Here is a 17,248-nt window from a genome sequence, read left to right on the forward strand (position 1 = left end):
TCCTCCCAAGTGTATGCGTGCGTACCATCTGGACTCCCGAGTGGTGAGAAATTCATGACATACAGGACATTGAAAATGTAATAACTTAGCTATAATAAGATGTTGGCTAAGCGAAAATGGCATGTTTTTTTGTTTAGTAATGGATGAAAAATGTTTTTTAGGTGCCCCACGGTACAGAAGGTTACTTGTAAATTTAAAAAATTGGTGAACATACGAACAATTAACATAATTCGTTTTTGCTGTAGTGTAGCGTACGTCGACGCAGTACACGATGTAACCGTCAGTAAACTTCGCCTGGAAAATAACTACAGTACACATTTTGGTCCCTGGATGGAACATGATATCACGCGTCTCGACCCAACGTTGAACGATTCGTACAAAGGGATACCGCCAGACAAGTGCGAACCTAGCTATTGTTTAGTAGTAAGTTAGATCGCTGGCAATAATGAATGCATATAAAGTGCATAATATCACTCTGACGTACTCTCACGGTCAATGAAACGTCGCGGTTTTCTAGGTGCTGAAGCTAGCTACGAAGTGAACGCGAACGCTTTTTACTGTATATTATATTCCCCGACAAAAAGTACCCGTGTTCCCTTCGGTAACCGTCGGTAAACTTCGCCTAGAAAATAACTACATTACACATTTTGGTCCCTGGATGGAACTTGATATCACGCGTCTCGACCCAACGTTGAACGATTCGTACTGAGGGATACCGCCAGACAAGTGCGTACCTAGCTAATGTTTAGTAGTAAGTTAGATCGCTGGCAATAAAATGAATGCATAAAAGTGCATAATAGCCCTCTGACGTACTCTCACGGTCAATGGAACGTCGTGGTTTTCTAGGCGCTGAAGCTATATGAAGTGAACGCGAACGTTTTTTACTGTATATTATATTCCCCGACAAAAAGTACCCGTGTTCCCCGACGGGGGGAGGGGGGCTAGAGCCCCCGTAGCCCCCCCCCCCATCCCCCCCCCCCCCCCCCCCCCGCTGGTGCCACCACTGACCCGTACCCATAAAAACTCTTACCTATTGGTAAACCCCAGTTAAGTCTGAAGTCATAATGCAAATTTTACAGTATACAGTATTGTTGTTGACAAACAATATATGATTTATGAACAAATGATAGCAATTCTTCTGCAATTTCTATAAAACTCTAGGGGTAGAATCTGTAAATTCATTTCTATAGAAATTATCTGTTTCTATAGATTAACATAGAATTAAAAACTTCTATAGATAGAACATTTTTTGTAAGGGTAGTATAATGAAAGAGGGTAAAGTAGGCCTCCCCACGGATATTTTTTTCTTGATATAACCTTACCAATAATGAACTCATTGGCTTATAATTAATAGTATCAATAATGTTAGGCGTTACATAATCAGGGCATATACAATTACGATGAATGCACGAAAGTTCGGAGTGTTACAAGCATAATATAAAAATTAGTTACAGTATTATTAAATTATTAAAATTAATAGATAATTAACAATAATTGGTTTTTTTTTCAGTAAAAAAACATACTCGTAGTCCTAAATTCCTATAATGTACAAGCCTACTGGTACCGTATTCAGTGTATGCAGATCGACTATTTGTATGATATTATTGATTATAATAAATATTGATTGATTGATTGATTATTGATTACATGCCATAAACTACCTATTCTCTTTTATTACCCATTTAAATATCAACCAAACGTAATCGATTATTATATAGGCATACACATTGTAGGCCTATTTACCACTCTATAAGCTCCTAATATATTTATTCACTCTGATGAAGAAGTGTTTCTAAAGCTAGGTATTAAATTTTCTATCTCTGTCCAATGATAAACAATTAAATGTAAATAATTTTAAAAGGTTCAATTGATTTGCAAATAAAAACATTAAAATAAAAGAAATAAAATACGGGTAGATAAATTCCAGGTACCTAAACAATTCCAGGTAATTGAAACACACATTTGTATTCCAAAGCATGTAAATATGATTCATTTGCACTTTCTATAAAGATAAAATTACATTTTATATGTTAATTCGTATTAAATCTTAATTTTACAATCATATTATTCTACTGTTATAATAGCCTATTTCCTATACAATAACTTTCCGTATCCCTACTCGACGTGCGAGGCGCCCTTTAAATTTAGCTCCATGTTGATTGTTGTCTCGCTTTTATTTGCATTGAACGAATAGGAAGTGTAACATCTTCCTACTACACTATCTTTGGTGAAATTAACCGTCACAAAAAGTTGTATACATCCCGGATACATCCTCACTTATGGCGGCGCCCTACCACATGGACAATATTATTGTTACAGGGAAAATCGCGGATTACTAATTCTTGTGATATTTATTCTTTGGTTCTTGAGGACACACACACCACGCCACACGACACGTGGTTGGAGGAGAATAGAGAGACACATGTGACATACACATTTCAACGGGTTGATTTCACCAAAGATAGTGTTTGATTTCACTGTAAAGATAATGTACTTACAATACTAATGATTGATGAATATTTAAGTTAAGGTAGCTATGCTAGTTACTATACATTACTTCTAGGTATAGGCCTCCTAGGCATGTTATTTCATGAAGTGATATACTCAATGGTTAAGTAATTAATTTACTACCTAGCAGCTAGAATTTCGCTAGTATAGTAGTAACATGATAACCGATCAGTGCTACTGAAAGGTCGCAATTCAAATCGGCCGTGGTGTTACGTATTCGGTCGCTGCACCGCTCGACTTTCAGTTTCAGGAAAATATATCTATGGCTATTATTAGTATTACTAATATTTATGACGAAATTTCTCAGGCAGAAAAATCATAAATCATTCATGAGATTAAAGCATCAATTAGGACATTACCAGGTCCGTAACCAACCAGGTTTGATGGCGGGGTGGATTGTTTAAATTGTTTAGTGGAACAGATTCGTGTTTCTGGACTATATAATTTGGTGTAATTTCTTCACTATTTATAGAGCGCCATATGCCATTTTTGAAGAATGTGACACTGCCAGACATACGGACGAAAAAGTATTGAAATAAGAAAAAAAGTTCATTGCGGCCTACCACGACACACTCGACGCACACCCACCACAGATGATACGGCAACTCCCTGCTGTTATCGTTAAAAAGAGCCTGTCATAAACTCGTGCATCCACTTTAGACTAACTGACTGCGCGAAGTAGGCCTACACGACGTACACGCACGCGCCAGGTGATACATCCTTCCTGCGCGTTCCATAAGTTCTTTTTAAAAGATCCAAACGTCTTGGTGTTTGGTAGTTCAAATTTGTATTTTTAAGCGTAAAACTAATAATTAGTAGTAATAAATGGTTTTGGTTGTAATTAGGCTATTGACTTGTAAAATAAATTCGTAAGTCTTTTGCTAAATGAATGTCGATTTAAATTGAATAATCTCTTTTTATTAAGGCTTGACTAGGCCTGTAGTATAAAATCGTAGTGTTAGTATGCCCAGCAAAAAAAAAAGTGGGAGGCCAAACAAAACCCTGATCCCCCTGAGCCTATACCGGACTATATAATAAGTATTTATATCAGCCTTATTATATATATACAGTATATTAAAGAACTACAACATCGTTTTAGTCATATGGTACACTACCAGCCATCTTTGAGTGACTATTCCACTGGAGTTGAATCCTTTGTTATAAAAAAAAATGCATACCGTTCACAAATTTAATATTAAAACAATCCATTTGTTTAAATGGTTTTGTTAAAATAAGTGGTACAGTAATTGGAAATATAACAAACATAATAAAGTAAAGAAAAAGAGTAATCAAAATTATAAATAGAGAAAATATACAACTAGATTTGAACTCGTCACGGTGACGAGTTAGGCTATCCCGCAATGCATCGTAACAGTAAGCTGCACCACAGCGATTGTACAAACAGCATAGCATCGATCAAAATCGTTTAGTTGACGGTTAGTTTTTATTTTACACCACTCGCGTTTATTTAATTGTTTGAATCTATATATAAATTTACGTAAGGGCAAAATTCGGTAAATCGCACCTTACTTCTACAATTTTTACTCGATGGTATATAAAGTTGGTTCGTACTTTCGGTACTGATTTTAACCACCTGATGTAACCCTGTTTACTAATTAAATTAAGTTAGATAATTAGTTATTGATGATTAAAACGAATTTAGGTTCAACGATTTGCCCCAAATAGGGGTTTTTTCCGATCGTGGTATACACTGTCTAATGGATGTCCATCTTGAAAAATACCCGCCACAAAAATGCGAGGAGGCTTCGCATTTTCCTATCTCCTACGATAATTGTTTTTAATAGCTGAAAACCGGTTGAACAGCTAGAGTACACCATCATAATGTTGAAGACAGGCCGATTTTCTTTAAAAAATACTATTTTGATAGATTTAATATAAGATTATACAAATGTATTGATTTGCGATGAATGGAACATCCCAATCTCTCAGTCTGCCAGAGTTTGGTTTAACACAAGTAGGTAAATTTATGAGCCCTTGATTTAACACATACGGTAGGTAAATATATGGGCCCTTTGAGAATAAACTTCACAATACTATAAATATCTATTAACTATTTTTAGTCCTCATTTGAATCGAACATTTCTTACTGTGAATGTTCGTACTGTTAGATGTAAAGTACTGTTAGATGTAATATAAAGTACGGTTAGATGTAAAGTACTGTTAGATGTAAAGTACTGTTAGATGTAAAGTACTGTTAGATGTAATATAAAGTACTGTTAGATGTAATATAAAGTACTGTTAGATGTAAAGTACTGTTAGATGTAAAGTACTGTTAGATGTAAAGTACTGTTAGATGTAATATAAAAATATATACAGATAAACTTTATTAGTAAGATTGTGGATAGGATCTACTGTTAGATATATAAACACATTATTATATACAAATAAACTTTATACTGACAGTTCCTTCTCAACGACGTTTGTATTAATTAATAATTACCAATAAAATAAACGTCGTAGTGGTGTATCGTGACATGTACTTTAATATTTCAATTGATTATGACAGTGACAGTTTTAAGAAAATCGCAAATGTTTTACTGTATTTAGAGGTATATTATTTATAGGCCTATAAAACACGAAAACAATATTTCGTTACTGAGTGGATAAAGAATATATTTAAAAATTGTTCCTCTTTGTACCTATCCGCTTTCCCATCCCTCAACCCTAATATAAAAAAACCCATACAAAACACAAATTGGGTTTCTTTAAATGAGTCCAAATAAAAAATTTGGACTCATTTTGTGATGAGTTTCTCCTTCGGAAGTAATTCCCAGGGTGCTAATTTTAGTTGACTACTGTACATAAATCATCGTGTCTATTTATTCGTTTCTGTAAACGACAATGTATTATAGTCCTGCGGTACGTACATTTGAAATCGCCAGTTATTCGAGAACCATCTGTGGGCACGACCTAGATGGTACGCGAGCGAAGCGAGCGTACCATCTAGTATGATTAAATTTTCAAATTAAAAATAAAATTCATGTGTCTGAAGGAGAATTTTTTAAGTAATAACATTATTGAAAATTGGAAGGAAATTGATAACGTTTATGCAATATGCGCTCTATTGAATGTGACGAACTGTGTCGAAAAGAGACAAAATTCCTTTACATTTGTGTGGCCATACGATGTTTGACGTGCCCGTGTGTCATTATTTTTTCATTCATAATTCATCAAATATGAAAGAAATATATCATAAAACTATAAAAAACAATATTCAAGCGCAAAAACGGGCTTTCTATGCTGCGTACGGGCTAAGTGCGTAAAAAGTCCTGAAAGTTGATTAGAAATTCATTTTGAGCATTTTAAACTTTTAAAGCGTGCTTACGCACGAAAATACCAATGTTGAAAATTTTGCTGATGATACTGGAAGATGACCCTTGACATGAAGCATACATGTGTCAAGTGGTATTTAAAATATCTATTGGTTTTCAATTTATAGTCAATCTACGCGACAATATTGTCATTAAACCAAAGTTTCTTGTACAACGACATATATACGCGCATCTGCTGGCCAAGTTACAACATAACTGCTACCGCCGTTTTTTAGATTTGCATGCAACAAAAAATGAGCAAAAAAATTGAAATTTTTGACAATAACAATAGGCTATCGCTCTACAGATAGCGAAAGCCTAATAAAAATAGAAATCAATTTTAGAAAACAAAACTTTAAGTTTAAATTTTGCATATTAATTGTATTTTGGAATGAAGTTATTGACATATTTTTAAAGTTGAAAGTAATATAAGTGCATTCTAGCTTTTAGATGAACGATAAGTAAAAAGTTTTGTTGCCTTGGAAACAATTCCAGGTGGGGAAAACTAAATCGTATCCTAATAGTATTAAAAGTCAATTTTTACTTCACACGCTGCATCTATTTGCTTTTGCTGTCTGGAATAATAATACAGTACTGTATTTAATAATGTATTATAAATAATTTGTAAACTATGGAAGTTTTCTTCCATAGTTATTTATAATTTTTTTAGCCTACAAAAGTTTCATTCTTTTTGCCTTTTAGTTGTTTTTTATGGAAATATTATCTTGAAACAAATCTGTGAAAAAAAATTCTCAAACCATGAATAGTCTATTATTATTAGTTAATTTATTTTCTTTCAGATTACAGAATACAGCATGAAATATAAATGTGAACACTGTGGAGTTAAGTTGGAATTCAGTGACTTGAAAGAACATTTAGGATTACACAATCATTCTAAAGAAATAAAATGTGAGCTCTGTGAAGATACAATTGACAAGTGTAAGCTACATAATCAGACACCATATGAATGTGATCATGAGGAGGAAGGAAATCGGAATTTGAAAAAACATTTGAGCACAAACACAGGAGAGACACCATATGAATGTGAGCATGAGAAGGAAGGAAATCGGAATTTGAAAAAACATTTGAGCACAAACACAGGAGAGACACCATATGAATGTGAGCATGAGAAGGAAGGAATTCGGAATTTCAAAAAACATTTGAGCACAAACACAGGAGAGACACCATATGAATGTGAGCATGAGAAGGAAGGAAATAAGAATTTGAAAAAACATTTGAGCACAAACACAGGAGAGACACCATATGAATGTGAACATGAGAAGGAAGGAAATTGGATTTTGAAAAAACATTTGAGCACAAACACAGGAGAGACACCATATGAATGTGAACATGAGAAGGAAGGAAATTGGAATTTGAAAAAACATTTGAGCACAAACACAGGAGAGACACCATATGATTGTGAGTACGAGAAGGGAGGAAATCGGACTTTGAAAAAACATTTGAGCACAAACACAGGGGAGACAACATATGAATGTGAGCATGAGAAGGAAAGAAATCTGAATTTAAAAAAACATTTGAGCACAAACACAGGAGAGACACCATGTGAATGTGAGCATGAGAAGGAAGGAAATTGGATTTTGAAAACACATTTGAGCACAAAAACAGGAGAGACACCATATGAATGTGAACATTGTGGGAAGAAATTTAAACAAAGCTGGAATTTGAAAATGCATTTGAGAAAACACACAAGAGCGACACCATATGAAAATTGTGGTATGAAATTTAATCAAAATTTAAAGATTCTATTGAGAAAATACACAGGAGAGACACCATATGATTGTGAACATGGTGGTAAGAAATTTAAACAAAATGTGAATTGGAAAATACATTTGAGAAAACACAAAAGAGAGGCACCATATGAATGTGAACATTGTGGAGTGAAATTTACACGGAATGCTACTTTGTCAGCACATTTAAAAACACATAACACACCTTATGAATGTGAACATTGTGGGAAGAAATTTAAATGGAAGCTTACTTTGGAAACACATTTGAGAACACACAAAAGAGAGGCATCATATGAATGTGAAAATTGTGGGAAGAAATTTAGAAAAAATGTAAATTTAAAAATGCATTTAAGAATACACACAAGAGAGACACCATATGAATGTGAACATTGTGGTAAGAAATTTAAACAATATGGAAATTTGAAAATGCATTTGAGAACACACAAAATAGAGACACCATATGAACGTGAACATTGTGGTAAGAAATTTAAACAAAGTGGAAGTTTGAAGATACATTTGAGAACACACACAGGAGAGACACCATATGAATGTGAACATTGTGGTAAGAAATTTAAACAAAGTGGAAGTTTGAAGATACATTTGAGAACACACACAGGAGAGACACCATATGAATGTCAACATTGTGGACAGAAATTTAAACAAAATGGAAATTTGAAAATGCATTTGAGAACACACACAGGAAAGACACCATATGAATGTGAACATTGTGGTAAAAAATTTAAACAAAATGAACATTTGAAGATACATTTGAGAACACACGCAGGAGAGACACCATATGAATGTGAACATTGGGGTATGAAATTTAAACAAAGTGGAAGTTTGAAGATACATTTGAGAACACACACAGGAGAGACACCATATGAATGTGAACATTGTGGTAAGAAATTTAAACAAAATGGACATTTGAAAATGCATTTGAAAACACACACAGGAGAGACACCATATGAATGTCAACATTGTGGACAGAAATTTAAACGAAATGAACATTTGAAAAGACATTTGAGAACACACACAGGAGAGACACCATATGAATGTGAACATTGTGGTAAGAAATTTAAACAAAATGGAAATTTGACAATTCATTTGAGAACACACACAGGAGAGGCACCATATGAATGTGCACATTGTGGTAAGAAATTTAAACACAGTGGGGACTTGAAAAAACATTTGAGAATACACACAGGAGAGGCACCATATGAATGTGAACATTGTGGTAAGAAATTTAAACAAAATGGGGTTTTGAAAAGACATTTGAGAACACACACAAGAAAGGCACCATATGAATGTCAACATTGTGGACAGAAATTTAAACAAAATGGAAATTTGAAAATGCATTTGAGAACACACACAGGAGAGACACCATATGAATGTGAACATTGTGGTAAGAAATTTAAACAAAGTGGAAGTTTGAAGATACATTTGAGAACACACACAGGTGAGACACCATATGAATGTCAACATTGTGGACAGAAATTTAAACAATATGGAAATTTGAAAATGCATTTGAGAACACACAAAATAGAGACACCATATGAACGTGAACATTGTGGTAAGAAATTTAAACAAAGTGGAAGTTTGAAGATACATTTGAGAACACACACAGGAGAGACACCATATGAATGTGAACATTGTGGTAAGAAATTTAAACAAAGTGGAAGTTTGAAGATACATTTGAGAACACACACAGGAGAGACACCATATGAATGTCAACATTGTGGACAGAAATTTAAACAAAATGGAAATTTGAAAATGCATTTGAGAACACACACAGGAAAGACACCATATGAATGTGAACATTGTGGTAAAAAATTTATACAAAATGAACATTTGAAGATACATTTGAGAACACACGCAGGAGAGACACCATATGAATGTGAACATTGTGGTATGAAATTTAAACAAAGTGGAAGTTTGAAGATACATTTGAGAACACACACAGGAGAGACACCATATGAATGTGAACAATGTGGTAAGAAATTTAAACAAAATGGACATTTGAAAATGCATTTGAGAACACACACAGGAGAGACACCATATGAATGTCAACATTGTGGACAGAAATTTAAACGAAATGGACATTTGAAAAGACATTTGAGAACACACACAGGAGAGACACCATATGAATGTGAACATTGTGGTAAGAAATTTAAACAAAATGGAAATTTGAAAATACATTTGATAACACACACAGGAAAGACACCATATGAATGTGAACATTGTGGAAAGAAATTTAAACAAAATGGAAATTTGAAAAAGCATTTGAGAATACACACAGGAGAGACACCATATGAATGTGAACATTGTGGTAAAAAATTTAAACAAAATGAACATTTGAAGATACATTTGAGAACACACACAGGAGAGACACCATATGAATGTCAACATTGTGGACAGAAATTTAAACTAAACTGGAATTTGAAAATTCATTTGAGAACACACACAGGAGAGACACCATATGAATGTCAACATTGTGGACAGAAATTTAAACAAAATGGAAATTTGAAAATTCATTTGAGAACACACACAGGAGAGACACCATATGAATGTGAACATTGTGGTAAAAAATTTAAACAAAATGAACATTTGAAGATACATTTGAGAACACACACAGGAGAGACACCATATGAATGTCAACATTGTGGACAGAAATTTAAACAAAATAGAAATTTGAAAATTCATTTGAGAACACACACAGGAGAGACACCATATGAATGTGAACATTGTGGTAAGAAATTTAAACAAAGTGGAAGTTTGAAGATACATTTGAGAACACACACAGGAGAGACACGGTATGAATGTCAACATTGTGGACAGAAATTTAAACAAAATGGACATTTGAAAATGCATTTGAGAACACACACAGGAGAGACACCATATGAATGTGAACATTGTGGTAAGAAATTTAAACAAAATGGAAATTTGAAAATACATTTGATAACACACACAGGAGAGACACGGTATGAATGTGAACATTGTGGTAAGAAATTTAAACAAAATGGAAATTTGAAAATGCATTTGAGAACACACACAGGAGAGACACCATATGAATGTGCACATTGTGGTAAGAAATTTAAACACAATGGGGGCTTGAAAAGACATTTGAGAATACACACAAGAGAGGCACCATATGAATGTGAACATTGTGGTAAGAAATTTAAACAAAATGGGGTTTTGAAAAGACATTTGAGAACACACACTAGAAAGGCACCATATGAATGTGAACATTGTGGAACGAAATTTACACGGAATGCTACTTTGAATGCACATTTAAAAACACATAACACACCTTATGAAATTTAAATGGAAGCCAACTTTGAAAGCACATTTGAGAGAACACAGAGACACAATATGAACGTGAACATTGTGGGAAGAAATTTAAAGAAAGGGGGAATTGAACAAACATTTTAAAGTACACACAGGAGAGAAACCATATGAATGTGAACATTGTGGAAAGAAATTTAGCTGCAGTGAGAATTTGAAAACATTTTAGGGTACACACAGAAGAGACACCATATGACTGTAAACAATGTTGAAGAAAATTTAATTTAAACAAAATGGAGAATAAAAAATATGGAACAGACCATATGAAGTGAATGTTGTGGGAAGAAATTTAAACTAAATGGTGGGAGTTTGATAATGCATCTAAGAATACACACAGGAGAGACACCATATGAATGTGAATACTGTGGACATAACAGAAATTTAAACAAAGTGTGGATTTTATTTTAAAAAGACATTTAAGAACACTTTGGGAAAAAAAAATAAACAAAATGATACTTTCACACCACATTTTAAAACTCACACAGAAGAAAGACCATGTGACGATTATGGAAGAAATGCAATAAAAGGGGTGATTTGGAAAGACAGAACAAAATGTACGGTAAGAAATACACCAACACAAAACAGTTGGGGTGGGGGCGGAAATTAACAAAATGAAAGCACTCGGAAACTGATATTTCGGCCCATGTCAAAAGAATACAAATTGTTCTTTTTTTTATTTGTGAAGTTCATGAATTTTAAAAGGCATGTACTGTAAATATACACTCTGTCTACACTATCAAACTAGTTTGACAAAAAAAAGTGTGATGTGCCCAAATATGGTAGTGATATGACATGTCCATAAATGGTTAACAATTGTTTGTCCCATAAATAGACAGAGCTTTAGAGCAACAAAAGAATATAAATTTTGTGGGAAAATAATTGTACTTTGAACACACAGTGATGATTTGAAGGAACATTTTAGAAAACAAACAAGAGATACACTACTTTATTATAAGAAGAAATTTAAAGTGATAATTTGAAAAAACATGCGAGAATTCACACGAGTGATAATTAATAGGTTAAGTTTGAATATTTTTGGGGGAAAATAAACAGAAATATTTATAAACCATTCCCATATAGTGAGAATTTTGAAAAAAACATTTTAGAACTCTCACAATGAATCTGAATATTGTGAGAATAAAAAACATTTGAAAATATACACTGCAGAGACACAACACAATATAAATGAAATTTGTGGAAAGAGATTTAAAACTAATATTAACATTTAGAATTACATTTGAGGATACACACAAGAGAGAAAACATACTGTACTGTATAAATGTTAATGTTCTGTGTGTTACTGTTTTTTGTTTTGTTTAAAGTACACACACACTTTCAATTCTAAATGTACACTCTTTTACTTACTAGTTAGTAAATTGTTGTTATAACATTTATTATAATACTATGATACCTAGGACTTAATTATTGTATTATTTTAATTTACTTTATTATAACATTATACATTTTTGGTTTTGTTTACACTTTGTTTGGTTTGTGATGATATTTTTTTCAAAATTTATAATAAACCCTTAATAAGATTTATAATGTACAGTAGCCTTCCTATGTAATAAAGCCTTTCTATGATTTTTAATGTACAGTAGCCTTCCTATGTAATAAACCCTTACTAAGATTTATAATGTACAGTAGCCTTCCTATGTAATAAAGCCTTTCTATGATTTTTAATGTACAGTAGCCTTCCTATGTAATAAAGCCTTACTAAGATTTATAATGTACAGTAGCCTTCCTATGTAATAAAGCCTTACTAAGATTTATAATGTACAGTAGTAGCCTTCCTATGTAATAAACCCTTTCTATGATTTATAATGTAGAGTAGCCTTCCTATGTAATAAAGCCTTTCTATGATTTATAATGTACAGTAGCCTTCCTATGTAATAAAGCCTTTCTATGATTTTTAATTCAAAGTAAGAGTTTTCTTTTATAGTCGGTTTTTGTAACAATAAAATCAAGTTTTATTCATATATATTCAAGATGCTGTATAATTTACTATTTTCTTTGTGTATATTTGTAAACACATGGCGACACAAGAAGGGATAGATAGATAGTAGTTTGTATTTTATATTTATATATGTTATGTTTTGGGAAAAAAGTGTATACTGTAGTCATTAGAATTTTAAAGTACTGTAGTTATATTATAGATAACTGATTTTGCTGCAGTTTTGCAATCGATCAGAAAATTCAAAACTTAATGTTGTTACGTGTTGGCAAAAGAATTGACACAACAATGTAACACTCAATCCAAGGAGTAACAACTCTCTTCTAAATCCAATTATTTAATTAAAGTGGAATTTCAATACAATTCTACATAATTGGCGTTATACAGTATACTGTAAAGGCAGTGACGATCCACTATTAGATCTCTAGATAAAGCCTTTCCCCACCCACTCTACACAATGGTAGAGTGGGTCGGTTATAATGTCTCGGGTCGTTACTCAACAAGTACTCTTACAGCATCTAAATAGATAATTCAATTTGCATAATTATACTCTCAACCAATCAAATACCGTAAATAAGTACTTGTCTGCCAGTCTATGATCCTATTTATTGCTGAGGAATGCCATTCAGTTGTATACAGTGGCAGCGAGAGAACGACTGAGGAAGACGATAATTATCATTGAGGTAGGTACACGTTCCTAAACTGAAATATTGATTATGAGACAATCGGCGTGTGTGTTTCTTATAATTGTTAGCAGGATTACTCGAAAATGTATTGCCGATTTTCATATGATTTTAAAGGATAGGTTCATAGCTGTATGGGAACACGTTATTCAATTTCATATGACTAGTAGATCAAATATCAAGCTGACCACAGCAATGGAAAGTTTCACCATAGGGATTTTCATTCCTTATTACGTATTTGTTGATATGTGGCATTGGCCCTCGCAATTAACACTCTAACTATCTATTTTGTTGGTAACTTATTGTATAGGGCTTGGTTCTATTTGATACGGCTTGGTAATTAGGAGGACCCCGATTTATGTTTCTTTTCCCAGAAAAATAGTAGGCCTAATGCCTTAAAATAACGCAAGCTAATATCACTCAAATTAATCCGTTACCATTAGGCCTCAGTAAATCTAATTAAAACAAAAGCTGTATACACGACATTAAAGTCGCAATTTAATCGAATACGCCAATTTTAAATTCTTTGACATTATTCTGTTACAAAACTACTGTATTTACATAAGTTTGTTTTTCAATATAGTGTAGCTAACATGAATAGTACTACTAAGTATAGTTGGAGGAAGTAGATTTATAATTTTGAAAACTGTATTTTTTTTATAGATTTATTGATGAATGAATACGACTTCAACAAAGAAGAATTTAACAGTGTAAATACCAACATGAAAGGCAAATGTGAACACTGTGGAGATGAATTTGAGTTCAGGGATTTAAAGGAACATTTAGGAATACACGTACATAGTAAAGAGTTTAAATGTGAAAATTCCGAGGATTTTCTGCTAAATGACCAAACACCATATTATGTCTTTGAACATTGTAGGCCTAGAATTGAAGAAAGTAAACATTTTGGACTACCCATTGTCGAAAAAACTTCATATGAATTTGAACATTGTCGAAATGACGAAAGTGAGAATTCAAGTAACACTGCCGTAGAAGCTTCGTATGAATTAGAACATTGTCGAAATGAAGAAAATGAGAATTTGGGAAACACTTCTGAAGAAACATCGTATACTGAATCTGAGGAAAATTGTGGAACTGAAGAAAGGGGTAATTTGGGAATTTACACTTTCGAAGAAACTTCGTTTGGTTGTGAAAATTGTGGGAAACAATTTAATAAAAGTGATGATTTAAAAAAACATTTTAAAATTCACACAAGAGAGACACAACATGAATGTGAACATTGTGGGAAGACATTTAAACAGAATGCGAATTTGAAAAAGCATTTGAGAATACACACAGGAGGAGCACCATTTGAATGTAAACACTGTGGGAAGAATTTTAAAGAAAGGGGGAATTTAAACAAGCATTTGCGGATGCATACAGGAGAGAAACCATATGATTGTGAATACTGTGGGAAGAAATTTAGATCTAGTGTAAATTTGACAAAACATTTGAGAGTACACACAGGAGAGAAGCCATATGAATGTGAACAGTGTAAAAGGAAATTTAAACACAGTGGGCAATTAAAAATACATTTTAGAACTCACACAGGGGAGACACCGTATGGATGTGAACATTGTGGAAAGAAATTTAAACAGAGAGTGATTTTGAGAGAACATTTGAGAATACACACAGGAGAGAAACCATATGAATGTATATTTTGCGCGAAGAACTTTAGAACTAGTAGTTATTTAAATGAGATTACACACAGGATGCAAATCGTATGAATGTGAATATTGTGGACAGAAATTTATCACTAATGGGACTTTAAAAAAACATTTGAGAATTCACACCGGAGAGACACCTTATGAATGTGAGCATTGTGGAAAGAAATTTAAACATAATGGATATTTAAAATTACATTTGAGAATACACACGGGAGAGAAACCATATAAATGTGAACAATGTGGAATACAATTTCAATGGGATAAAACCTTCAAAAGGCATCTAAAAACACACACACACAGACACTCTTTAAATGAAAACACTGTGCTATCATCTTTAAATTCAATTACATTATTACCAATCAATCAATTACAAAATTAGAACTTACATATTTATTTTCACTCTGATTGTTAAAGCATTTGATTGAAAAGATGGAATATCTCAATATAAAATATAAGATATGAGGCACATATATTTTTTATTCTGTAGATGGATTCATGACAGAGAAATCAGTTAACTGAACATTTTGTTTAAGTTTTTCATATCTCCCTTTATTTTATGTTAATGTAAAGTGTATGGATTTTATGTATCGTATTCCTCGTTTTCGTCAGTCACAAAATAGTTTAATTATTATTTGTACAGTGTTACCGCTAGAATAGGCCTAAATAGTAACAATCGGTAATATTACGTGTGTTTACTCGCTTTTGAAATCTTTTCAATGCATATTAAAGAGAAATAATATCAAATTGCACCATTCTAAAAATATTAACAGTAAATATTCGTGCAACAACTTTTTTAAACAAAATTAACTAGGGCAACTACATTGTAAACTAGAAAGCCACTCCGAGAGGGCATACCTCCGCCTACTGTAAAATTCTCCTACATAAGATTTCTCCGGTAAACAAAAATATATATATATATATATTTGTGTGTGTCTTAATGCTGTTTGTGATTTAGGTTAATTTCAGTACAAGCATGTGTATGCGAGTTTGGTGTAATGGTTATGTAACAAGCCTTTCAGTTAACAATAGCTTCAGTTGACTAACAATAGCAACGCGAAAATCAAACGAGTGAATTTGAAAAGAAATAGGTTTTCTACTCGCATCAAAAAATGTGCACATTAAATCAAATTATGTTTCAAAATTACAAATCACAAATTATAACTCTTGCCTCTTGTTCAAAAATTAAGTTTTTTGGACAAGTAGTTCTCGAGAAAATTTAAGTTTACTTGTTACTTTAAGACTGCTCGCCGGCTTTTGAAAAATTCTGTCCTATCTTTTAACACTAGCAGGTCTAAAAAAGTATACTAAAAAGGGGTCCAAATTTAATGGAATGGTCCTTGACCACATATCTATCTGTCTATTCATTTTGGTAAAGATCTTGTAATTACTTTTTGAGTAATCCTGCTAACAAACAAACAAACAAACACACGCTACCGATTACATATACCTCCTTGGCGGAGGTAAATTATTGCATCTCTAAATTATTTATGGAGTGCTACAATGACATGACTGATCTATTATATTATTTAAGTTATTGAAATGTTATTCCAATGTGATTTCATTATAACAGTGTGTACAATGTTATAGGCTTTGATTTATTTTTATATTTGCTTTCATTTTAATTACTTATATGTATGCAATCGTGTTTTCAATCAAATAGTTTATAGGCCAGTGTGTTTTGGAGTATATCGCAAAAATAATAGCAGTTTGTACAGTAGGTCAGTGGTGTAGGAAAGAGTGGTATCGCACAAAATTCCAACAATGCAGAATTACCAATTTATTTGGTTATGTAGTTTGCAATGTTTAATATCTCTGTTTCATTTGATTTAATATAAAAGTGGAAATTACAATAAAATGTTGATTGCCTTATTTAAATTTAATGTTTCTTCATTTATTTATTTGACCAAAAAACAATAATGTAAAACAAAACTGAGGAGGAGAATCGGTCAGGACGGTAAAGCAAAGATTTATAATATTCAAAAACAGCATATAAAACAAGGAAAAAAATAATTTA

General features: G+C 32.7%; 1 protein-coding gene across 1 annotated transcript; it reads left to right on the forward strand.

The window, feature by feature from the left end:
* The first annotated feature begins 6,953 nt into the window (after nucleotides 1-6,953).
* Nucleotides 6,954-15,329, forward strand: LOC140040913 (uncharacterized). The gene is made up of 5 exons (XM_072087190.1): nucleotides 6,954-6,959; nucleotides 7,199-8,044; nucleotides 8,255-8,836; nucleotides 9,716-9,992; nucleotides 14,891-15,329. Exons 1-5 carry the CDS (start codon nucleotides 6,954-6,956, stop codon nucleotides 15,292-15,294), a joined length of 2,115 nt encoding a protein of 704 aa, XP_071943291.1. The 3' UTR covers nucleotides 15,295-15,329.
* Nucleotides 15,330-17,248: the final 1,919 nt, after the last annotated feature.

This window comes from Antedon mediterranea, chromosome 1 (genome assembly GCF_964355755.1).
Source record: "Antedon mediterranea chromosome 1, ecAntMedi1.1, whole genome shotgun sequence".
Classification (NCBI taxonomy): domain Eukaryota; kingdom Metazoa; phylum Echinodermata; class Crinoidea; order Comatulida; family Antedonidae; genus Antedon; species Antedon mediterranea.

Excerpts from the sequence above, each read along its gene's own strand:
- LOC140040913 (XM_072087190.1), top strand. Across the intron at positions 8,045-8,254 it reads GAACACACAAAATAGAGACA|GGAAATTTGAAAATGCATTT; the intron begins CCATATGAACGT and ends TTTAAACAAAAT. Across the intron at positions 9,993-14,890 it reads GACACCATATGAATGTCAAC|ACTGTGGGAAGAATTTTAAA; the intron begins ATTGTGGACAGA and ends TTGAATGTAAAC.